The sequence below is a fragment of the Danio rerio genome, chromosome 1 (assembly GCF_049306965.1).
Source record: "Danio rerio strain Tuebingen ecotype United States chromosome 1, GRCz12tu, whole genome shotgun sequence".
In the NCBI taxonomy this organism is placed as follows: Eukaryota; Metazoa; Chordata; class Actinopteri; order Cypriniformes; family Danionidae; genus Danio; species Danio rerio.
The window spans coordinates 38,134,991-38,161,825 of record NC_133176.1 but is presented as its reverse complement, the minus strand read 5'-3'; the positions used below and the strand labels follow the sequence as shown (position 1 = coordinate 38,161,825).

The 26,835-nt window shown below is 34.4% G+C and overlaps 1 protein-coding gene and 1 long non-coding RNA gene across 2 annotated transcripts in view; both read left to right on the top strand.

The window, feature by feature from the left end:
- LOC141386116 (uncharacterized) overlaps positions 1 to 26,835 on the top strand; it is a 207,664-nt gene that overhangs the window by 145,664 nt on the left and 35,165 nt on the right. The window lies entirely within an intron of this gene.
- Positions 471 to 15,718, top strand: klf5a (Kruppel like factor 5a). Its single transcript, XM_021471217.3, has 4 exons — positions 471 to 783; positions 4,961 to 5,840; positions 9,991 to 10,050; positions 13,946 to 15,718. The coding sequence occupies exons 1-4, from the start codon at positions 613 to 615 to the stop codon at positions 14,122 to 14,124; spliced, it is 1,290 nt and encodes a 429-aa protein (XP_021326892.1). The 5' UTR covers positions 471 to 612; the 3' UTR covers positions 14,125 to 15,718.

The window sequence follows — 26,835 nt, the reverse complement described above, 5'->3', positions numbered from 1 at the left end:
TGACTTAAAAAAGATCCGATCGACTGACAAGAGTCATATTGTTCAGGAATCGGGCGTTTGTGAATAAGAACTGGTTTTACTACTTACTATTGAGTCTTCACAATTAGCTTGTGTTAGTTGTTGATTAACATTGCCTGTTAATGAAACTTACTAACCGATCTAATAAATACAATGTTTACAAAATGAGCAACACCAAACGAGCTTTGAGTTGGTCAATAAAAATGATGCGCACTCGTTTTTATGCAGTTCAGTCAGTTTGTTTTTGTTAAGCAGCCTTGTCTGCACTGCCGTCATTTTCCAGATGGTAAGGGAGGTAACTTACTGGGCTGGACGTATTTAACTCGGGCTCTCTGTTTTGACGGGCTTGTTTCTCTGTTACAGTAGTAAAGGTGTAGCCGCCTCACTTTCTCAGTCGCCGACTCCGCCCTTTCGCTGAATCTTCATAAATCCTGGAGCTCCAGGAACGGAGCGAGGCAAAACGGGACATTATACCGAAAGCGCGCGCACATCCACGCACGGGTGTCATTCCATGCACCATACACTCACCACTCCTTTCTCAACGTCTATCAAAACACATCTTGCGGACGCCCTTTTGGTCACATCCACGGGTTTATGGCCGCTACGCTTCTTACCATGAGCGCTGCGCTCGCACCGGGACAAGATGACTTTCTCTCGCTTCTTAAACCCTCACTGTCCGACGGCTTTCAGCAGGACTCCTCTCTGTTTTGCTTTGAACACAAGATTCCTGACTCGGAAAGGGGCTTATCCAACGACTATTCTCAGGTAATTTGGAGTTTTGCCTTTTCATTGTGCTCAAGACAGTGGATATTATTGAATGCCTAGATGAAATAAAGCTATCAACGAGTGAAAGGAGGGCCGATGTAGATGATGCGGCACATGCTGCACGCCTGCAGTCCCATCAGCATCATGCCCCATGAAATGGTCTCGCAATGTGCGATTCTTTCATTTGAGGAACTGTTCTGTTGCGTAGAATCATTTTAGATAATTTTCTAGATTTAAAAACAGATTAGCCTACTATCTTTGAATGCCCTAAAAATAAAACCAAACTTTTGCATTATTAATTAGCTTATGTGGTTTTAAAACAGGCATCTTGTCCATTATGCAGATAAAAAAATATATATATTTAGCCTACAATTGAGCATTAAAGTCTGCATTTTGTCTCTTTGTTCATTGTTAACGCATAAAGCAATATTATTATTACTATTATATGTCACATTTTGCTTACAGTGAGATGAGTGTTCATGTATTTATTTATTTGACAATTTACAACATAGAAAGTTTTACGGTGAATTATTAATTTAAGACTGTTAAATCCTGATCCGCGTTGTTTTATTATATGTAGGCTACAGAAATGTTAGGCCTATATGAAATTGTACGTTTTTGGTATTATTATGCGTTTCTGACGTGTGTTGGGAATTTCAGTACAATGTTCTCCAAATTCTTTAAAAAAAATCTTTACCACAACAATCATGTCGCTCGTTAGCCAACCTCACAAATAGCTACTTTGAAAACTCATCATTGTTCAATATCTCAACTCGAAAGTGTCCTCAGCTTAAGAATCCCGTGTTAAGAATCAAGAATTCTGTGATGTTTTGGGATTTCCCCGTGGCTTTAAAGCAGGGGAGTCTGGGCTGGGTCGGGTAGCGGACAGACTCCTGTCAGTTGCTTGCAGTTGGTTTCTTGGCTACCGGACCGTCAACAACTGACTCCCCCTCCGCACCCACGCGCGCTGCTCTCGCGCTCCGAACTGAAACTTCCCAGCAACGCCGAGCCTCAATCTGAAAACTTGTGAAAGAGATACATGTCGGGCGAACAGCTGGAAGATCTAAATCCAGAAATAGCTATGCGTAGCAGCCGCGTAAAGAGCACTTAAAGAGCTCTGGCATTCAGAATGTGTGTATGTAGATGTACTGTATGTGTGTCAGTGAGTGTTTTTATTTTGCCTCATGTTCATTCCTCCAGTCGACTTTACCCTGAGTAGAGTATGAATGAGTCTTGATTTATTCTTTTCTGCTGATTACGGTTTTATGATAATTGGGTGGCATTTATATGGAAAGGCTGAGCAATCTCTCCAGCATGCTTTCCACCTGTCAGCAAAGTCTGTTTTCAGCTTGTGGTATGAGCGCTGTTTTACAGTCTGAGGCGGAATGTAGCAGAGGCATATTGAAGAAGACTTGATAAATGCTTTACCTCTGACTGCTCCATACAGACACTTCACGCTCTCTGTGTTTACACGGTCAAAAACCAGGAGTTAAAACATGCTTAAGTGCTGATTTAGCTTTCGTATCTTCTTGCAAATATAAAGTTCAAAGTTAACATTTTTTAAATATATAAATGTTTATTGTTTTTAGCATAAGAAAATAAACCATAACATAAACTGAAGGGGAAAAAGGGTACAAAAGCCTTTTCACAATACACAGTCGGACACAACATACAGCATTATCCACAAAGCATAAGAGAAAAAAAATTGAATTCAACATAAAAAAAAATGAATAATTTTGCCAGACCAATTCCACCTATGAGTTACAAGTCAGTAACAGTGATATAAAACATAATTAGGTTCCAGATTTTAAAAAATATGTTTTGTTTGTTTGCCATCCCATATCGCATCTCTTCCATGGGCAACACATAACTTAAGCTCCTAATCCAGGTTTCAAAGACAGGCACTTAAACTGACTTCCAATATTGTAAATAGTTTTCTTTGCTTATATCATACACAAAGATACTGCCTGTATATTTATCTCCAATTTTTGAGGTGTCTCCAAAACTACTCAATTTTGGCTCTGGTAACAGATCAATCCTGTATAATTCAGATATAAAATTAAAAACGTACTGCCAAAACTGATTTTATGGGATCACTAGAATAAGTGAGTCAATGTACCTTCAAAGTGTTCACATTTAATGCACAATAAGGATACATTTAAGAAAATCGTATATCATTTCACTTTTGAATAATAAAGTCTGTGGATAACTTTAAATTGAATCAGTCTGTGTCTTGTGTTGATAGAACAATCATGTATTTTGGAAGGATAATCTTCCCATGACTCATCTGATCTCTCTGTATTAAGCTCCTTTTCTTACTCTTTCCTAATTTTGTCAGTGTTTGAATTAATCTTATCTAATAATAAGTAATATGATTTAATTGCAGGAAAGGAGATGAACATATCTTTAACACCCACAAAGCTACACACATACACTATGATTTATAGTCTGTCAAAAAATTGAAACCTGTCTGTTAATCATCAATCGAAGATTGACATCCGATACATTAAAATGGCCAAATATCAGCCAATTTAGTAGCTTGGATGACAAAATTGTGTATCACTAGATAGTGTTTACCTAATCTGATATAATCATATAAATTTAAAATGTCCTTTTTGTATAATTAATAATCATATTTATACATTCAAGGTTAATTGACTACAAGCTAATTTTGCAAGTTCTGTTTTTATCCCACTACTCCCGTGACCATAGCAATCATCTTCACACATACCATAGCTAAAGAATTGTCATTCAAGATTTCAGCTTGTCCAAAGTGTCACCTATTGAGGAGAAAGGAATATTGCCCAGCCTGACCGATAAATCAGTTCATAGGTAGATATTTGGTCCTGTTTCAACAGTCTTTCCTCTTCATTTGACATACCGGTAATCCTGTTATCAAAGATATTGAAGTCTCATATTGTTATTATATGTTCAAGGTTAACTGACTATTTGCTTGTGTTAGCAAGTCCAGTGTGGGTTTCATTATCTCCCATTGACATAGCAGTCATTACCAGCACACATAATATTAAAATCAGGATTATTAGCCAACCTTTAAATTTTTTTTTCTTATATAAATATTTCCCAAATGACGTTTAACAGAGCAAGGAAATTTTCATAGTATGTCTGATAATACTTTTTCTTCTGTAGAAAGTCTTATCTGTTTTATATACACATATATATATATACAGTCCCTGAAAAAAGTCTTGTCGCTTATCTATTTTGTAGAAACACCTGCTATTAACCTGACTTTTAATTTTTTAATTAATCAATTGGTGTTAGGAAGAGCTCATATGAAAAGCTAAAACCCTCCCAAATGATGTTTAATGCACTGAAATAAATTAGTTTCACTGAAACAAGATTTATCATTTAATCAAAACAGAAAGGTCAAATTTTGGCAAGACAAAAGTTCTGTCGCCTATACTGAAATTAAACAAATTTACTGCAAATACAAAAATATGTCAGCAAATTAAGTAGTGGTGCTGTGAGATCCACATTTAATATCGTGTATGACTTCCATGAGCTTGAAGAACTGCATCCATGCGGTTAGGCAAGGATTCATACAATTTATTGATGAAGTCGTCAGGAATGGCAAAGAAAGCAGTCTTGCATGCCTCCCAGAGTTCATCAATATTCTTTGGTCAAAATTCTGACTTCAACTGTAGTTTGAAGAATTGTTACTTTTTAAGATTTCAACTAGTCCAAAGAATGTCATCTGTTGATGCTCTGAAGTGTTTGTCATCTCAAATGAGGGATATTTCTATTAAAAGAATCCCTTATCACATAAGTTACAGGGAAATAAATGCAAAAATTGAACTGGCTTTTGTCATTATGCAAAATATATTTATAATGTAAGCTGGTTTACTGTATTCGCTAATATATATTATATACTTTTTACTCAAAGCCAAGTGAGCTTAGCTGAGCAAGCAGGCAGGCTGCTCATTGTTGTAACCGTAAGTGAATATTTGCATTCTTGCAAGCTTTTCTCAAATTTTATGTGTACTGCGTTTGTGCTCAGCCAACACAAGCAATCCCAGGAGATCCTGCCAACTTTGCTGACAGAGGCAGTGTATGCAATATTCCAGCAGTTATTATTCTAAAACCTGTTTATCTTGTTGGCCTTTAATGGCTTTTACAACTGCATTTACCATTTAGTGCCTCTCTCTTTTGCTTTCTCCAGGCTAAACTAGAGATGGATAAATATCTGTCACCACAACCTGTGGTTCTCCCTGACCTAAAGAAATCAAGACGAGAAAGTGTCTCCACAATGGACCAGTATTTTGGGGATGACCACGGATCCCCCTACAGCATCAATATGAATGTCTACCTTCCTGACATTGCTTATCTAAGAACGGGTCTGTGCCGGGCGGCACGGCATTCTGTTTCCAACCAGGTCAAAACTGAGCCTGTAACGGCACCATTCTCTCATCCTGAGTGTCCCGTGAGCTCAAGCGGCCCTGCTCCGTCCGCACTGCCAGATTTCACCAGCATCTTTAACTCCAATTCCACTTCAGGCTCCGGAATGGACGTTGTGGATGATAGCGCCGGGGTTTTTGTTAAGCAGGAGATGCAAGGCTTTGACATCCCGCAGGATGGGCCGCTCTTCCAGCTCCTCAACTCAGAGCTGGACGTCCCTGATCCAACTGACCCTCATGCTCACTCACAGATGCCTACTTTCCACAACCTGCACTTAGCTGCCCAACAGACTGCTGCTAAATCATACTGTGGCATGGCGGCCCATGGGTACCCTCTCAGCCACGGTCACTTTGTTCATCCTCAGGATCAGGCTCACTCGCAGCTCAAAATGACATATCTGCCCCCTTCACCTCCCACTTCAGAACCGGGCAGTCCTGACAGACAGAAGGAACTGCTTCACAATCTGACACCGCCACCATCTTACGCTGCCACTATCGCCTCTAAAATGGCTGGCCACGCACCCAGTCATCCCACACCCGCTTCCACACGACCCCCCACAACCACTGGGTCCATGCCTGTCCGATACAACCGCAGGACAAATCCAGACCTCGAGAAAAGACGGATACATCACTGTGATTTTCCAGGTACAGAGAATGAACTCAATGTTTCAGCTGATAGAATTTAGAGAAAAAAAATGTCTTTATTGTTTTTAATGGTTTTTAGAGAAAACGTTTTCAGGTTTTGTTTAAGAATTTGTCCCCCGTGCAGAGTTTATATCCTCTGTCTTTTAGACTATTTTCATTTTTTTACTTCCCAGGGTCAAAAATCTACTTTTCTATTAAGAGGCAAATTCATTCCTGTAAACATATTCTCTCATGAATGCATTTGTTTACTACTAATAATGTTGTTAAATGTACTTTCAGTTGAAGACAAAATGATTAGGCCTCCTGTGAATTATTTATTCCCTTTCAAATATTTACCAAGTGTCTTCACAGAGAAGTTTTCTCCACAGTTCTTATTTTTCTTCTGAAGAATATCTTTTTTTTTCTTTTTTTTTTTTAAAGTCTGGCTTAATTTAAGTCTGGCTTTTAGTCTGGCTTAAGGTCAATATTAGGGTCAGAAATCAACTTTTGCAAATTTAAACCTGCAAATATATTCCCTCACCAATGCATTTGGATACTAATAATCTTGTTAAAGGTATTCTAGTTGAAGACAAAATGATTAGGGCTCCTGTGAATAATTTATTCTTTTTCAAATATTTACCAAGTGACTCTATTTATTTCTTTTAGAGGAAGTCTTATTTCTTTTAGTGAGGCTTAATTTAAATCTGGCTTTTAGTCAATTTATTAGCCCCCTTAAAAAAATTTGGCTACAAAACAAAATCATTATCCAATGATTTGACTAGTTTACCAAATGACCTAGTTAAGTCTGTAAATTACACATTAAGCTGAATATTAGAATCTTGCAAAATAACTGTTACCATTATATGTACTGTCATCATGGTGAAGACAAAAAAATGAGTTATTAAAGCTACTGTTTAAAAATGTATTGGAAAAATATTATCTCTGTTAAGCAGCCGTTGAAAAACCTTTAAAAAAGAAACACCATTCTACTGAACCGACAATAATTTTTCCTCTAACTGTATGTCAGTTTATCCAGTTACCTAAGTCAGGATCCTATGAACTCTTTCCTATAAATTATTAGATATATAAATTAGCTTTAAAATAGTTGCATAGTTTAAAACAGCCTGTATATGAAGTATAAAAATCATATGACAAGTATATTTGTTTGTATCATTACATATAAATTCATACGTAAGTAAACTAACAGTTCTGTTCAACAGCAACTAATCTAAATGCCTCTGATTGGCCACTGTATTCATGAACCCAACAGAAACATGGGATTGGTTGTAATTAGGGCTTTACGATTTATCAAAATCGAATCTCAATCGTGGTTTGAAACTTTTCGATAAGCTAATTATAAGAGGCAGTAATATGGAATATATATATGTATTACTTAATTTCCCCCACCCAGAGCAAATGCCAATTGAGTAAGCACACTTTCGTTCTGTCTAATCAGAATTGCGCAACCGAACTATGCGGAAAGCCTAAAATAAAACAAACAGGAGCATGCGGACAAGTGGGATGATGGAGTCTGCCACTTCAAAAGCATTAATAGACAAATTCATGTCAAAGAAACACAGCATGTCGGTAATATGGGAATATTTATTTTCAAAGTCATAGATATTGAACAAAAACAGGTCATTTGTAAGAGCTGTTGCAGAATTATTGCCACAACACCAGGAGATAACTAACGCCATAACTCAATTCTGTTTGCTCTATAGAATTTCTGAATGTTTCTAAACAAATTTTAATAATAGTTGAAGTTATGTAATTTTCAGTTCCTTTTTTTAACTAACACTCACTGCTTTTTAGCAGTAAGAAGCTACGATACAGAATATTAAGCTGACGCTTGGCTACAAAATTAAATCGCAAGTCAAATTGAAATCGCAATATCTGTTAAAAAAAAAAAAAAAAATCGTAAACAGATATTTTCCCCAAATCGCACATGCCTAGTTGTAATGGTCAGCAGTTCTTGACCAAATTTTAAACAAATCTGACACTTTTCATAGTTTTTCATTACATTTTTTAACAATTGTTTTATTAGTAGTAGTTTTATTGTGCCCTCCTATCCTAGATTTTTTTCTTTGCTACTTTTAGTCCTTTTGATATAATTTATTCCTAAAGCCCCCATTAATTTTGAGAGTGCTTGGTCTGCTGTTGTTTCAGTTAATCTTCAAACAAATATAAACTAACAATGACACAAATACAAGAAATACTTGTCAGAATTTGCAAGATGTTGTTGTTTTCTGGAGCACTTTGTTGCTTCCTCCTGTGATTTCTTACTCGCTTAAATCCACTGTTAAATAATTCAGAGCCGGCCAAAGCCTTTTAACCAGTGCTCCAAATGAATGGCAAAGAGTTGACGTCAGACTGATTGTTATTGAATCCTGTTGCATCAAATTGACTGGGCAAATTGTAAAACAGACAGGCCTCACAGTGCCATTAATAGTGCATTTACGCTGAGAAGCTGCATGTCTGAACCGACGAGCTTCGCAATTAAGAACCCATCACTGCTTTACTTCACTGAGTGGGATTTTACAGCTAACAACATCAGATGGCCTTTAGATTCCTAATTGGAAAAAAAAGAAAGCACACTGAAACCAAAGAACAGGATGCTCTTATTTGTGACTGTGGTGATGAGAGAACCAAGCCATTTTGTGCTGGTGACTAAAATAATTCAATCACACTCTGTCATTCTGTTTATGCATCAGATGTTAAAACAGTATTTCCTTTTACAATGTAAAACTGAAATTTATTTATTTATTTACTTATTTATAGCTGTAGCTTCAGAAATTATATCTCAAAAGATTAACTCACACTTTTTATGCATCAACAGTGCTTCCTTCAGGTTTGAAATATACTTGCGGTGGTCGCCAGATTGACACACCATTTACCCACAACACATAAATAGTTAAATATGTGACAAACAACATCATTTAATAAAAATACTGTTAAAAAAGACTGAAATAAAAAATAAATGCTATTCAGGAGCCATGTGCACCCACTGACAGGTAAAATCTGCTTCTCTCTCTTTCAAGTTCAAAGCAAATTTGAATGCCAAAGTATTTTAGATCTGTATATAAAGTAGCCTATGTAATATATTACCATCATCGAATTAATAAATAATCAGCAAATGAGAAATAAATGACAGAAAAAGTTCATAAAAACAAACATTATCCCTAAACATCATAATTGCAAGATTAAAATGAGTATTTTTTTAAAATAAGGCAAATGCGTTAATTAAAAATTACTAATGGTGTACATATATTTTATGCCAGTTTAGATGCCATTTCGTCGTCTCCGAGTATATAGTAGTTTCTGAGTCATTTAGATTAATGAATCTATTATATACTTTTTCTCTCGGTATCATGGCTGTGCATGTGCTGTCAGCTAAAATGCATACAAACTTTAGAAAATGAATGCAAAAGTTGAATCCCAGACATTTTTGGAGATTTAGAAACCTGAGCCGGACAAGTTTTTTAAGTTCCAAAAATGCACGTCTCTGTGGGTCTGAAGAGTGCGTGAAACATTCTGCTCGATTGTTGACAAGTAAAGTCTATGTGTGGGAAGCACTGATCAAACATAAAAACTGCATACAATATAAATTATAAAAAAATAATTACATTTTAGCACTTTGCACTTACTGGTCTTTCAAATTGTTGAACATTGTTGACTAATTATAGTCATTTAGTATTTTATTTTATTGTTTGTCAACTTATTTGTCTAAAATCTCCCATAAACCCCAAACCAAAACACCCATTTCAGATTTGTATGTCACACATAATAATTGCATTTGTTTTTAAAATTTTTTATAATAAAATCAAGATTTGTTCCCTGAAAAAAACATGCATAAATGATCATAACTGTATATATTTTTTTACATTTATAGTTAATAATTAGCTAATTTATTTTTTATTAAAAAATAAAATTTATTTTATTTTCATTGTCTATATAACAGTTTTCATTATTTATATGATTTAGCAAGTCTCTTGATATTTTTCATCTTAATAATAAACATTTACATTTATTAAAAAGATTTAAACACTCTTTTGTCATATTGTTTATTTAACTTTTAGTCCATTTTTACTATCAGTTTGTATTATGAATGATTTATAAATACTCATCAAATGATTCAGGTAACAACTATAACTTTTATTATTATATCTTTTAGGTTGCAAGAAAGTTTACACCAAGTCGTCCCACCTGAAAGCTCACTTGAGGACACACACTGGTAAGAGTTCCGCAATTAAAAATGGTTTTATTTATGCTGGATAAAGCTGGCCTCCTATTTTTGCCCGTTACTGTCATGTTGCCGGGCAGAAGTACGTTGTTGGCATGCACATGCGTTCATTCTTGCACGCCGCCTGAAAGCTATCCTGCGTCGCTTCCTAATATGAGATTGCAGCAAAACCATGACCAAATACATCATGCAGGAACAGCCTATTCAGCTTCATTTTTTCCACATCCAACTATACCGTCCAACATTTCTATGACCTTTAGGCAACATTTGAAAATATCAGTAGAAAAAACATTGCTCAGTGTTGCGCTGTCTCTCAAAAAATACACTTTAATATCTGTCAGAAGAACAACATTGTTCAGTGTTGCTTCTAAATGTATTTGTTGATACTATCTTAGTATCTGTATAGAAGTAAACAAACCTTATTTGACCCTGACGAGGAAATATTCATACATTCCACAAGGCGGCCTTTGGTATGTCAACCTAATAAACTGATAAATGATTGTACTTATCAGGTCATCAATATTTTAGATTTTTCCAGGTTTGCATTTATGTTTGGTGCCCTAATTACTGGCTCATTTGATAAGATAAAAACACCCACTCTTTTCTCTTGACTTGACATGTTATGATTTATTTGTTGCTGTATTTGAGTCAACAACACGTCAAAGAGAGATTTACAGTTAAGAGTGCACAGGTGCCACTTTAAAATTCATAATGACATTTAGTAGACATGGCAAAAGTTTCTACTCACAAATTGCACACAATATTTCTTACAACAAATGCACACAAAATATCTAAAACTATATTGAGTTCACTAAAATATTGCAACATACTTTAATATATCTTATAAGGACATAACATAAATCTGTTAACTGTAGTTTAGGATTATTGTTGTTGGACTATATAAAATATAACATATTAAATAGTTTAAGATACTAAATAATTTAAAACATGCATGTCTTTTACAAAATGAGGAGGAATTGAAGCCAAAAAATGGCTAACGATTATTGCTAATTCAACTCTCACTGGCTGTTTTGATTTATTTTTTTATTTTTATTTTTTATTTTTTTATGTTTTGTTCTTCATTTTATTTTATTTTGTTTAATTTATTTAGTTTATGTTTTGTTTTGTTTTATATTTAATTTTGTTTATTTTTTGTTTTATTTTGTTTTGTTTTGTTTATTTAATTGCTTTGTTTTATTTATTGTTTTTTATTTTGTTTAATTATTTATGTTTTGTTTTTTATTTTGTTTAATTTTTTACATTTATTTTGTTTTGTTTTTTATTTTATTTTATTTGGTGTATGTTATTTTATTTTATTTATTTATGTTTTGCTTTGTTTTTTCACAATTACATTGCTGTAAAGTTGAGATTGGAATATAAAAAATAGTACAAATGGTAATATTGTGAAATATTGCAATATAAAATAACCATTTAAAATATTACAAAATGCATGTTAATCATGTGATGGCAAAGTATACATTTTAGCATTATTACTCATGTCTTTAGTGTCACATAATGTATATCTTACTATACTAAAGATTTGCTGATCAAGAAACATTTCTTAGTAATTAGTAGTATAAATAATATTAAATATTTTTTGTATTTATTTCCTGTCTAAATATTTTTCTGAAATATCTGATTATTATCTTTTAAAAGAACATAATTTATTTACTTGTCAAATTATAAATGTCCCATTTTATCAGTTAAATGCCTAATAAAAGTATGCATTTATTTTCAAAATATTTGTAGATTATAGTGTCGATTGAGTTGTTTTATAAACATTTAATATAATTGTTATTAACAACATCACACCATGTTTTTAAAATTACCATCTTCCACTATTCTACTAGTTTGAACAAGTCTGAATAATAAAAAAATGACCCAACATGTTGTCCAGATAAACCCAGTCCAGCCAGTCTGTTGAGGAGCAGAAGAGCCTCGGGCAGAACAGTTTAAAGTGAACAAGTCATTACAGGATTTTTGTTCAGGGCTTTTCCTCTCAGACGTTACAGCTCAAGTCCTGACATTTAGTTAGTTAATTGTTTTTAAGCACCACACCTACTGTATGAGACTTGCACCACTGAAATAGCAGTATCGCTCTTAGAATATAATAGTAGTATATAGTCTATTACTTAAATGCTAGCACACTGTATAATATATCAGTAAATTAGCAGTTTTCTGTATTTAGTGATTCATGTTTTTATTTTGACCCTTTATTTATGCATTTTGGGACCTTGATCTTTCTAACAACAACTTTTAACCCTGAAAGTTTTTTTTTTTTTTTTTTTTTTTTAAGTGGCTTTTATTAACATTTCGTATAGTTTAAGTGATATATTTTCTGGGTTGGCTGAATATTATTGACTTATTTCTCTCTATATTTTTTTCCTATGCATTATATAATTTTAAACTACTACAATGTCAATAAAAGTCATTTGGTTAAACTGTAGTAACATTTTCAACATCAAAAGTTGACAGAGCAGAGATCAAGGCCCCATACTGCAATTTATAAACATTATATAAAATCTTGTGAATCACAAAATACAGAAACCTTATGTTAATTACCAGATATTTTTAAAGAGTAGCTAAGTTGAATGATAGCGATTTGTTTGCTGTTTGTTATCATTTGTACAGGTATTTTGAGTTATCATATAATGATTTAATTACTTGAAGTACTTAACATTTACAATGCACATTATCATTGTGTTAAAAGAAAAGTTCACTCAAAAATAGAAATTCATTTTAAATGTGTATAATCATATTTGTGTAACAAGTAAAACATGTTGTTGATGTTGCTTATTGAATTAAAGACAATACAAAGTTGTTTTGTATTCAATTGAAGTTATGGATAAAAATAGTTCATTCTTTAAAATATCATTTTTGTGTTTTATAGAATAAAGATCACACACATAAAATCATAATTGTAAGCACTTGAGCATTTTTGAGGAAATGATCCCCTAGAAGAATATAAAATAAAGTCTTTAAAACTGTTTTACGGTTTTTATTGTGAGTTGAATATTATATTATATTATATTATATTATATTATATTATATTATATTATATTATATTATATTATATTATATTATATTATTTTATATTATATTGTATTATCATATTTTAGCCAGCTAACAATAAATTATTTGCAATTTTTGCAATTTAATTTAGCTTAAAACTAGACTAACTACAACTAAAATAAAAATAAATAAATAAATCTTTATATATATATATATATATATATATATATATATATATATATATATATATATATATTAAAAACAGGAACATAAACTAAAAAAGGAATTCATACTTTTACTAAAATAATAAAAATTCAATTATTAAAAAATTACTATAAACTTTTTTTTTCTTTTTTGCCTTTCTTTTTTTTTATTTTATTTTTCAACAATCTGAATTTCAAACTTTATATTTTACCTGCGAGCAATATTGTGATTTTTAATTTTTAAAATTTTTTTTCATGTTGATCTCATCTGATTTTCCATAGGGATTAGGGAGCTGACTTGATTTCAGGAGAAAGAAATAACCCTGTCGTCATTTAAAAAACATGCTAAAGCTGAGTTTTAGAAATGCAAACATCGCGCTGCTATTTATGGCCGACTATGAGTTCAGTCTTGTCGGCCTTCACCAAAATACTGAAATACTTTAATCTGAGAGACAGAGTAAAGTGAAGTTTATGATCTCGCTCCACACCTCACGGCATATGTTTGTTATGGTTACCACCACCATGACAGAAAGAGAAATGCTGCCCACACAGATTATTCATTTAGCATTACTAATATATCAGTGAAAAGAAACCAGTTCTTTCTCTCTGCATATTTTTTGTGTGTGTTCTATTCATGACTAAACCCAGTGTCCATTGTGCTTTGTGTTCAGGTGAGAAGCCGTATCGCTGCACGTGGGAAGGCTGCGACTGGCGGTTCGCTCGATCCGATGAGTTGACACGTCATTTCAGGAAACACACCGGAGCCAAACCCTTCCAGTGCGCCGTGTGCAGCCGCAGCTTCTCTCGCTCCGATCATCTCGCCCTACATATGAAGAGGCATCAGAATTAGATACATTAACTCCAACAGACACACATACTTATTATTATGCACTTGAAGTGATCAACTTCTTTCTTTCTCTACACCACGACGAACCTTATAACGTTTAGGGTAATCTCTCTCTGACCTGTCGAGAGTGTCGACTATAAACTGACAAACTTTTGATATTACTATGAAATCCAGTTTCTTTCCTTTGGATATTGTAATGTCCCTTTTTCTCTCTCTATACATGAACTTTCCGTTAAGACCCTCATCTCATTTTGGCTTTCTCGATTAATAAGACAAATAAGCTGTCTTGTGTTTGAGGCTTTCGTCCTCTGATTGGAACAAGAAATGGAACTAACACAGGACTTTTTCTTGTACATCTGCAAAGCACTAATGCTGGGTTCAGACTACACAATATCAGCCTGATGTTGGCATGATCTGGTTAAAGTTGTGGTGATTTGTTAACAAAAATGGATGTCCCAAGGCAAAAATTAATAGTGGAAAACAATTGACAGTATCTGGAACACTTCGGAAAGACTAGCGTTTTTGGGTTTGACAAATTGGGTAAGGATAAAGACCATAGAACACGCAAGAAGTGTCACTTCTATAGTTTTGAATGGGGAAAAAGGTAACAGTCAATTTGGCCACTGCAGAGCAGGAAGTCCTGCCTTCTAGTAAAGGAGCCAATAATCGATTATTTTAGACTGACAATTCTCCAGGGGCGGGGGAGCTCCATGTTTTTACAAATCTCATCAAATACTTGCCTCGCAATCATGATAAATAGATCTACATAAAGCTTGAAATATTTTAATTGAAGCAACTACAATTGAAAACAAATGTTTTCTGGTTTTGTTATCTGAACGAATGTGAAATACAGTCCGTCTGATCTAACCTTATGAATTCTTGCCTCCGCCATTCAAATGCAAATCACATGGCAGCAACCATTGAAAGCCCACAAACTTGTAATTAAACAGGTTGCTGTTATTTTGGGAGGAAAACATCAGTGTATATGTCAAATTCACCATCAGGAATAAGATGGTAATTACTTCAGAAAGCGAGCATGATCGAATGCCACATAATTTAGAGAATCATCATGATTAACAACCAAGTTATTTGGTGTTCAGTTTAATGGGTGATTCCAAATATGAAATTTAGTCATTATCTTGGCAAACCGTTTTCTATAGTCTGATGTTTCCCCATTCAAAGAGATTGTATCCCCGAGAGGCATTTCAAAAATGGCCACTGAGTACAAATACTGGCCTTAAAGGGACTTTGGTATGGATATGTCCTCTATATACAGCCTTTCATGTAGATTTGAAAGATGCATATGAAGAATATATCTTTACCAAAGTCCCTTTAACCCAGCAGACACACAATATCATAGGACAATAATATTAGGTTAGATTTAGGTCATCAATGTTATTTTCACGTTCAATAATTACGTAAAATGACGTTGATATTTTGTTGATTTTGATTTGTGTTGGAAAGTGACCAAAACCCAACGTCGAGCCAACATCGTAAACCAACGTCATATTGACGTCAAATACTGACATTTATTCATCAGGTATGGCAACCAAAATCCACCGTCTGATAGAAATTATTGTGGTAACGTCCACACATCATCAAGCTGTAATATCATCAAACCTTGATATATATATATATATATATATATATATATATATATATATATATATATATATATATATATATTTTTTTTTTTTTTTTTTTTTTTTTTTACGTTGCGTTGGAAAGTAACCAAAATGCAACGTCTGTCCCATTTTGGACATTGACGTCAGCCTTTCGTTGGCTTCTGACATCAACCCAATTTTCAATTAAAATGTATTGGGGTACAACGTCAGTCTGATTATGTTTACGTCCTGTGCCTGCTGGGTAAGGCAAGTATTTGAGGTTAAGCCTGATAAAATGTTAAACTCATCCGGGTCACGGCACCAATGCAACCCCTCTAGTAGGCTTTTATTCTTGTTAGTGTGTTTACCACCTACAGTATGCCATGCTGGTTCCCATCTCGCTCAAACCTGAGTGAGAAAAACCAAATTAAGTTGTACAACTGTAGGTCTGCTAAATGATCTTAATGACTTACAAAAATGTAAGTACAAAGTACAAAGCTCACTACTTTCTCAAGAGGTGTACTAGCAACTGATACATCCGTTTAACATCTCTGTTAGCGTGTTCACATCACATCCTAAAAAATGTCTGTTTGACAATCTTGCCCAGACTGCAGTGAGTAAAACCAGAGGGGTTATATTGGTGCTGTGACCCATGTGCGTTTAACCATTTATCAGGCTTTATAACCCTTTTAAGTCAGAGTCTTGTAATCTCCCCCATTAACACTGCATTGTTTTTTTAATGGCTAGGAGCTGAGGATACATGTTACTCTCTCCATAGTTTAATCGCTTCTTAGTGCGCCAAAGATTAAGACCTGTAATTCAAATAGTGCACAGAGTGTGCTGAATCTAGAACAAGATTGTGTGACCCAGGGTGTTGTGACCCAGCTGGAAGTGAGGTTTATGGGGATGAGTGTGATGGCTAGTAGAAACTGTGCGAGTATTCCCTTTTTAAGAGGCACACTGGCAACTGATGCTAACAGCTGCAGTCTTAAACATCCTTGTTAATGTGCCTGTCTCCCATTTCAAAAATGCCTGTTTGAATGCTGAATATTGAAAATTGGTGCCGTGACCCGGATGATAGTGGGGTATGGGGGGTGAGTGTTCTTATTATAGTTCTCACCTCCCATGGGTCTCATGATGGTTTAAATTTTGCTCAAAGCAGGGCAAGTAGAGCCAGGGGTGTTAAACTGACATGTTGGAGTTTATTTTGTCCACAACTCAACACATCTGAAAAAGTGACTATCAAACCAGACAAAAATATTGTATAATCTGAACCCAGCGTAAGACACAACTCCTATTTTACTTTGCACTTGAATTAGACTGGAAAAGCTAAATATCTATGTATGATAGATACTTTTAATATATATCACTGGAATAGTTACTGCTCATACTGGGGTTTCAAGTACACAGCCTCTACTGCTATTCCCTCTTTTTAGTTTCTGAAGTGTTTATAGCTTTGGATGATAATGTGCTGCTACTGAACAGCAATTATTCAATGAATTATTAAACAATGGTATAGAAAAAGCAATGAGGAGTGGAAAAGGGCTTTAGACCGCTGTGTGATTTGTACAGTCTCCTTTATACACAGAAGCATGCCGAACATTCGTTTTCCTACTGTCGTTGATGCATAAGCTCATATGAATGTACGAGACCACGGTGACTGTTCTTTTGAAGTAATGCCTTTGGAACACATTTCATCTAAAAGTGCCTTTTCGTGTTTGTTTTTATCAGCAGCACACACTGAAACCTTTTGATCATAAAAAACAGACAATAAAAAGTACGGTTAAGGTTACCGTCACTGCAATTCGGCTGCCTTTCATAAGTTAAAAGAGGGTTAAAATATTACCTGGTTCTTTCTTGTAAAATCGATGTATTTATTGCATTGGCTTTGTGAAGTGGAATTTGACAAGTTTTGTGTAATTGAAATGCCTTAATGTAAATACTATCATGACATTTTATTGTAAATATTATTTTGATTTATTTTGTTGCCTTTTTTTTTTTTTGGAAAAGGAGGGCATCACATTGCTCTGGATTTTGGCTGTGTGACTATTCTCATTTTATTTTGGATTTTTATATTTCACTTAAACTTATTTTGTAGATTATATTTCTAAATTTGTTGTCATTTTTGTCTACTGATTGAAATGAATTCTAATAAAATCATCTTCTTAATTTTTAATGCTTATCTCAAAGTGAATCTCTCTTGCATACTTTTTTTTGTTAGTATCTACAGGATTCATTTATTTACAAAACTATCATGATGTGTGTCCAATAATTTCCTGCTGCTAGAAAATAAAATAGACAGAAAAATAATTAATCAACCTCCCTCAAAGCAGATCATCTACGTTTCAGTAGTTTACATTGGTGTATACCTAGGCCGGGGTTCCTGTTCACTCCCTCTAAAGACACTATAAAGTAGTTGACCAATTTCTATTTGTTGATGTTTCTAAGGTCCAAGAAAAAAATACTACAAAGAAGTGAAGATAAAACTATCATCAAAGCAGAAACTTTGTTTCAAAGATCACTTGAACCCTTGCCACAAAGTTTGAATGTCCCTTATCTGATGGTTGACATCGTAAAGCAACAATTTTCACAAGTCAAACAAACCTTCAAGCTCTGAAAAAGAAAATTAATGGGAATTCCTTTTTATGTCAACAAACGTCAAGAATTAGAGTGACGTTAGCACAATACCTCAGTGTTATGCTTCAGTATCCAGTGAAACACATTTAGATTTTAACATCTTGCCCACTAAAATATAAAACATGTACAGTAAGTGATAGTTGATTAAACATATTAAAATGTAGTTGTCCGTAAAATGAAAGCCAATGGTAATTTAAAAAGTAAAGAATATGTTTTTTTTTTTTTTCCTGCAGAGGACTGAAACTGTTTTGAAATGACATGAGAATTAGTAAATAATGAATTTTTAGAATTGTCACTTTGGCTGTTTGTAGACATATGCCATATACACTCACCCGCCACTTTATTAGGTACACCTGTCTAACTGCTCATTAATGCAAATTTTTAATCAGCCAATCACATTGCATCTACTCAATGCATTTAGACATGTAGAAAGATGATCTGCTGCAGTTCAAACTAAGCATCAAAATGGGGAAGAAAAGCATGGATACATCCTGCCTTGTATCAACGGTTCAGGCTAATGGCGGTAGTGTAATGATGAGAAATCTTCTTGGCACACTTTGGGCCCATTAGTACGAATTGAACATCGTGTCAATGCCACAACCTGAATGTTGTTGTTGATCATGTCCATCCCTTTATAACCTAAGTGTACCCATCTTCTGATGCCTACTTTCAGCAGGATAACGCTCCATGTCATAAAGCGTGAATCACCTCAGACTGGTTTCTTGAACATGACGATGAGTTCACTGTACTCAAATGGCCTCCACAGTCACCAGATCTCAACCCAGTACAGCACATCTGGGATGTGGTGGAACGGGAGATTCACATCATGGATGTGCAGCTAACAAATCTGCAGCAACTGCGTGATGCTATCATGTCAATATGGACCAAAATCTCTGAGGAATATGCCACGAAGGATTAAAGCAGTTTTGAAGGCAAAAGGGGGTCCAACCTGGTACTAGTAAGGGGTACCTAATAAAGTGGCCGGTGAGTGTATGTTCAATAATTCAATATATTGTGATAATGAACATGCACATAATTATATCATGGCCACAAAATACAGTGATTGATTTACTTTATAGAGTGTTTTTAAAAAATCTTCACATTATCTTAACATTGTTAATTTCTTAGTTAAACTCTCAGAACTGAACTAAACTGTTTCAATTCACTATTATATTCTATGTGAAGTTGCTTTGACACAATTCATTTATTCATTTTCTTGTCGACTTAGTCCCTTTATTAATCCGGGGTCGCCACAGCGGAATCAACCGCCAACTTATCCAGCAAGTTTTTACACAGCGGATGCCCTTCCAGCCACAACCCATCTCTGCGAAACATCCATACGCACATTCACACACACACACACACACACACACACGCTAAGGACAATTTAGCCTACCCAATTCAACTGTACCGCATTTCTTTGGACTGTGGGGGAAACCGGAGCACCTAGAGGAAACCCACGCGAATGCAGGGAAACCACGCAAACTCCACACAGAAACGCCAACTGAGCTGATGCTCGAACCAGCGACCCAGCAACCTTCTTGCTGTGAGGCGACAGCACTACCTACTGCGCCACTGCTTCACCTGCTTTGACACAATCTACATTGTTAAAGTGCTATAAAAATAAAGATGAATTGTATTAAATTAATGCTTAATAATATGTTAAATTGCTGTACATTGTAAACATTTTATAATATTAAGTTCAGTGTATTTTTTTAAGTGAAGTTTTTTTTATAAATTAATTTTATGAGAATCCCCCCTTCCACTCCTACTCCTCCTCCTTTCCTAGATGGGTGGCACGGTGGCCCAGTGAATAGCACTGTTGCCTCACAGCAAGAATGTCACTGGTTCTAGTCCTTACCAAGCCACGTTCTCCCCGTGCTGACGTGGGTTTCCCCCAGGTTCCCCAGTTTTCTCCCACCATACAAAAACATACAACTTAAGTTAATTAGATAATCCAAATCAGCACCATAGACATGCTCCTAGTAAGTAGTTATCTCTTGAGAGCAATCTCATTAGCTACTAGCATTGAAGTTCTTGAGATCTACCTGAGCTCAAACTCCCCTCTCGCATTGCAAACGGGAGGGAGCCCTGGGCTCGAGGATCTTATAAGCTCAGGGCTCTCTCCCAGGACAGCATGCCAAACAAGTTTTATAATCAATCAAAAGTGTGAACTTTTTAACAAATTTTAACATTGTAACTGTCATAAATTGTAAAAGTCATAAATCTCTTTTTCTCACTGTTGATTTTAATTCATTAATAATAATTAATAATTCATTAATTCAATTTAATGTGGTTGAAACATTTGTTTCTTTGTTATTTTACCTGTTAAAGTAACTTTTATTTTTGCAGTTTCAATATCAAGACAATACCCTATACACCGATATAACCACAAAAAACTAAATCTGATACTTTCAGAAGCCTAGCTGGGGGTTAATTGAAGATTGCAAAATTACAGATGGCATTAAAGCACCATAAAACATTTGCTGAAAAGTAAGTTGATTTAGGCTAAGTGGTTAGCATGATTGCCTCACAGTGGGAAGGTTGCTGGTTCAAATCCCAGTCCTTTCTGTGTGGAGTTTGCTTGATTGTGTGGGTTTCCTTCAGCTGCTCTGGTTTGCCTCATAGTACAAAGACATGTAGTATAGGTGAATTGGTTAAACTAAATTAACTATAGATTGTGAATGTGAGAGTGTGTGGTTGTTTCCCAGCACTGAGGGTTGTACTGTCATTGCTGGGTTGTGGCTGGAAGATTTGTGAAAAAACAATTACCGAAGTAATCAGTGGTTCATTCCAATGGGGACTCCGATAAAACAGGGAATAAAGGAAAGGAAGGAAAGGGAGTAAGTAACTTGATCTTAGAATTTGATTTCTATTTTAATAGTTGGTCCTTCATGATATTACTGGAGAAAGTGATGATTCCTCTGCTGACAGGCCAATAGATCCCGTCCACAATCCACTTTGACTACTACAAACATCTTATTTCACTTCTGTCAAACTGTTTAACCAGTGTCAACCACTGTGAAATAAAAAAAATGACATGTTGTGTTCCGAATCAGCATGCACGGACAATGGGTGAAGGCACTGTTTGCTTTTAGAGGCATCAGCGGTTTCTTGGGGTGCAACCGAATTACAAGCTGCCAAAACGTTGGGGACCCCTGTGAGCAAAGAAACAATACAGCTTTTGATATGAGATCAGGAAACACCACAAAGGAAAATAAATGCTTTCATTGCTTTTCAAGAGAAGGGGAATTTCTGCCTCTCTTCTACATATGTTCTTAGTTTGATTCCTCGGACAAACCTCAGCCCCTGGACATAATGAACTTCAGATGTCAAAGGCAGGCAAACAATGGAAGCTCCACTGGACCCAATCAGGAGGTTCTTCAAGGTTCCTCCTGAGAATTGTTACTCCTACAAGTCCTCTCGCTCTTTTTTCCTCTCCTGCCTCCCCCTTTCCGTAGCCTACATGGAGGTTTGAAACCCCTAGGGTGAACATTATTTCTCTAATGCATAGGGCCCCTAGTTTTTTCTTTCTTTCTTTACTTTCAGCCCTCAAAACATCATATGCTGCACTTTCTCATAACCTGTCCCAGTCAGATCAATACAAATGAGCCTCCCATTGCTGTAAACAAACAGAATTGCCAAAGATGAAGGAAACTGATTTATTTCTCACAGATACTGCATGATGTGAATGGTAGGATAAAAGGTGATGGTGACCTGCTGAAATTATAATCTGTTCTAACACTTAATGTGTCCATTTGTCATGCTGACCAATACAAATGCTGTTTGGTTTAAGTTATTTTTATGTGAGCTTTGTGCTTTATAAATCATCACACTTTTGTCAATGGAAAAAAATCAGTGGTTTAGCTACATGCTTTTCCCTTGTATGAACACAATTTGTGTGTTATCTTGATTACCAGTTTCAATATAAACCACAGTGCATTATCTGATTGTTAGTTTTATCCTTTCAAACTTTTATTATCATTAAAACTTAATTTTGAAGACTTACTGTAAACCCTGTAATATTCAAATTAGCTGTTATGTAAATTCATGTTAAATAATAGATATGCACTCACCGGCCACTTTATTAGGTACACCTGTGTAACTGCTCTTTAATGCATATTTAATCAGCCAATCACATGGCAGCAACTCAATGCATTTAAGCATGTAGACATGGTCAAGACGATCTACTGCTGTTCAAAAAGAGTATCAGAATGGAGAAGAAAGGTGATTTAAGTAACTTTAAACATGGCATAGTTGTTGGTACTAGACAGGCTGGTCTGAGTATTTCAGAAACTACTGAGATGCTACTGGGATTTTCACGTACAACCATCTCTAAAGTTTACAGTGAATGGTCTAAAGAAAAAATATCCAGTGAGCGGCAGTTCTGTGTGCTTGTTGATGCCAGAGGTCAGAGTAGAATGGTCAGACTGTTTTGAGCTGATAGAAAGGCAACAGTAACTCAAATAACCACTCGTTACAACCGAGGTATGCAGAAGAGCATCTCTGAACGCACAACAAGTCAAACCTCGAAGCAGATGTGCTAAAGCAGCAGAAGACCACACCGTGTGCGACTCCTTTTTTTGGCACACTTTGGGCCCATTAGTACCAATTGAGCATTGTGTCAACACCCCAGCCTACCTGAGTATTGTTGTTGACCATGTCCATCCATTTATGACCACAGTGTACCATCTTCTGATGTGGCTACTTTCAGCAGGATAACGCATCGTCATAAAGCGTGAATTATCTCAGACTGGTTTCATGAACATGACAAGAGTTCACTGTACTTAAATGGCCTCCAGTCACCAGATCTCAATTCAATTGAGTGTCTTTGGGATGTACCAACCTAGTACTAAAAAGGTGTACCTAATAAAGTGGCCGATGAGTGTATATTTATATATAGAGTTAACGTTTGGTGCATTTCTTTAACTTAAAACATGTGCAGTGTATTATTGATAATACTGAGGGGAAGCTTGACTAAAATTGGTAATCAAATCACAATATCAGCCAGAAAATAGTATAAATCGCTAAAACATAAGTAAACAAATCCAAAAGCCACAGAACCTTGTTTTATTTTTACCTTGCAATTTTTAGATGTTGTTTGTTCATTTTCAGATTCAAAACATTTATTTCTGTAATGTAAACAAAATGAAAACATTAAAAACTGGACTGACAATTTTAATTTAGAACTTCTATATTAAGCTGCTTTGACACAATCTACATTGTAAAAGTGTTAGAGAAATAAAGATGAATTGAATTGAAATGAATTTATAAAGTTGGTCACTATAATCTTGATAAAATTTTCACACTGTTACATGTCAGTTGAACCACATGGGAGGTTTTAACAATGTTATTGGTTCCTTTTCTAGACTCTTCTGCGTTTTCTGACCATTGCATGGTGTATGAGAGAGCTCTTGAATTTCATCTAAAACATCTTCATTTGTGTTCTGAAGATGAGCGCAGGTCTCAGGGGTTGGAATGACATGAGGGTGAGTAATTATAAACAGAATTTAAATTTTTGGTTAAACAAACCAATTAATTTGCAGTTTTTTGGATTCGGAAAATAAGCAAAAGAGTCAATTTAATAGGTCTTTTTGTAACCCAATAAAGTTCAAGCACTTCAGGTGTCAGTTTTTGGACAAAAATGGTGGTGTGATTTACAGCAGTCCACAACTTTTACCTCTTCCCTCCAGCAATAATCATGCAGCTGGATGCTTGGGTTAAATTTCTAAAATCAAGGCTGCAGCCTCTTAAAAATTCTAAAGGAGTTTCCTGGACATGCAGTCTTCAGTTTTTCTAAACTTTATAATACCCCCCAATTAAGAGAAATATTCAATTTATTTCATGTTTATTTCTATAGTGTTTATACAATGTAGATAGTGTCAAAGCAACCTAACACAGAAGTTCTAGTAGTATTGAAAATGTGTCGGTCCAGTATTCTGAGCTGAAGTTCAGTTTAGTTCAGTTCAGTGTGGTAAAAATCTAATATATTTGATTTAATAAATATGACGAATGAGTACAGCAATGTGCTGATGCTTTGGTAGGCCAGCCAGAAAGTTAGATTTACACTAGTTCCCTTGACAAAAGCCATTGGCTTTTAAATAAATATTATAGATAAGTTTAGTTTATAATAGAATAGTTTTGGATTCTCACATGTTTTTTTCATCATGATAATCTTTACAAATTAACATTTTTAAGTCCAAATCCACCAAATACAAAAAACAAACAAGCAAAAAAATAAATAAAAAAAATTAAAAATTAAATAAATAATAATAATAACAATAATAATAAAAATAAATCATCACCACAATTAAACTTCTAAAATCTTTCAGCTTTTATTTAAAGAATTTATATTTATTTACATTTTTACTGAAATTCTGAGAACACGGACATAATGAGGCTGTGGATGTACTAGTGGTTTTCACATGATGGCCTTTAATGCCACTTACAACCTCTGCATTATCAGTTAGCCAATTTTTCACTTATTCAAGACTAGTAAATATTTTCCATACTCACAAAAATACATTTTATTTAGTAAAATATAGTGTGGAAATCATGATTTTGTGTTTGCAACATATTTATTTCAAGCCTCTAAAGATGAATGCATAAAAATCCAATGATTTCTGCTAGAGGAAATTCTTCTGGGTTCCGGCCTATGAAAACACATCATCCCAGCAGCAATAAAAGGAGGATAATCATAACACTCGCCAAGGAGAAAAGTGTCAAACTGGCTTAGGAGAGCAAATCAAATGCACTTGTTGGCTGGTAACTTTATTATGAACACATACTGTAATCAAGTACATTTGTGACTCTGGACCATGAAACCAGTCTTATGTTGCACAGGTTTATTTTTGACAATTACTAAAAACAAACTGTATGGGTCAAAATAATTGATGTTTCTTTCATGCCAAAAATGGTTAGAATACTGAGTAAATATTCAAGTTTCGTGTTTCCAAGTTTTATATTTTGTGAAATTTCAACCATAGGTATATCAAGTTTAGACTTTAAAAATAAGTTTTATCAGTATTTTGCTTTTTTTTTTTTTAAGAATCTTGGTCAAATATTGTTTTATCATGTTAAAGTACACATCAGTGGAAAATATTTTTTTCAGCTTCCAGATGATGTTTACATCTCAGTTTTAATCAGTTCAAATGGAAGAAAATGATAAAATCACCATATCAAAACGTGCCAAAAGCAAACACAATCTACAGTCTGATAAAAGCCAGTAGATAGAAATGTTACAACATTTAATACATTTTTGAGCAAGTATTAATGGTGTGCTGAATTTTCTGTTTGCTTTAATTCTCAATTTCAGAAATTTGACTAATGTTAGTTTGGTTGTCCATGGTTACATTTACCCTCATAAGCTTTTCTGAAGCTTTCTTTAGAACTTGGTGGTGACATGGAATTTTAGAGACATAATAAATTCCAAAATGATGAGCCATGATATATCTTGATATTTCTGTGACAAAAGCAATTTCACTAAAGACTTGAGTGACAAATAACAAAACATTTTTTTCTTTTCTTTGATATTCTTCAGTTGTAAGGCACTTTGAATAAAAATGTCAATGAGTAATGAATAAAACAAACCACATTAAACCAAACATGTTCAAACACAAAAGTCTCCTAAAAGGCTCAAAATATACATTTACAAGTCAAAATTGTTAGCCCTTTTGTGATTTCTTTTTTCTTTCAAACAGTTCCCAAATGATGTTTAACAGGGCAAGGAATTTTTCACAGTATTTCCAATAATATTTTTTTCTTCTGGAGAAAATCTTATTTGTTTAATTTCAGCTAGAATAAGAAGATTTTTAATATTTTTAAAACCATTTAAAGGTCTAAATTATTAGCCCCTTTCAGCAATATTTCTTTCGATAGTCTACAGAACAATCATTATACAATAACTTGCCTAATTACCCTAACCTGCCTAGTTTACCCAGTTAACATACTTAAGTCTTTAAATGTCACTTTTTGGCTGAATACTAGTATCTTTAAAATAAAATATTATTTACTATATCATGGCAAAGATAAAATAAATCAGTTATTAAAACTATTATGTTTAGAAATACGTTGAAATCTGTAACCCTGTAAAAAATGCTTTTCTTACTTTGATTTTGGGTCTTGATTCTAGTACAAACATCTAAAAATTCTTATATCAAGAAGAATTTTCTAGGCAAAAACATAATGTCTTGTTTTCAGAAATAATATGCCAATATAAAGTGAGTTTTTCCATAAAAGAAGCAAAATAATGTGCCAATGGGGTGAGCAAAAAACAAGTGTTTTCTTTTGAAATAAGATTTATTGGTAGATTTTTTTTTCTTGTTTTAAGGAAAAACCTATTTCATTTTGGCATATCGTTTCTTAAAACAGGACATTATGTTATGCTTGTCTGGAATCTTTTTTTTTTTTTTTTAAATTAAGAATGTTTAAATATTCAGTCTAGAAACAAGACAAAAATCCAAGTAAGAAAAGC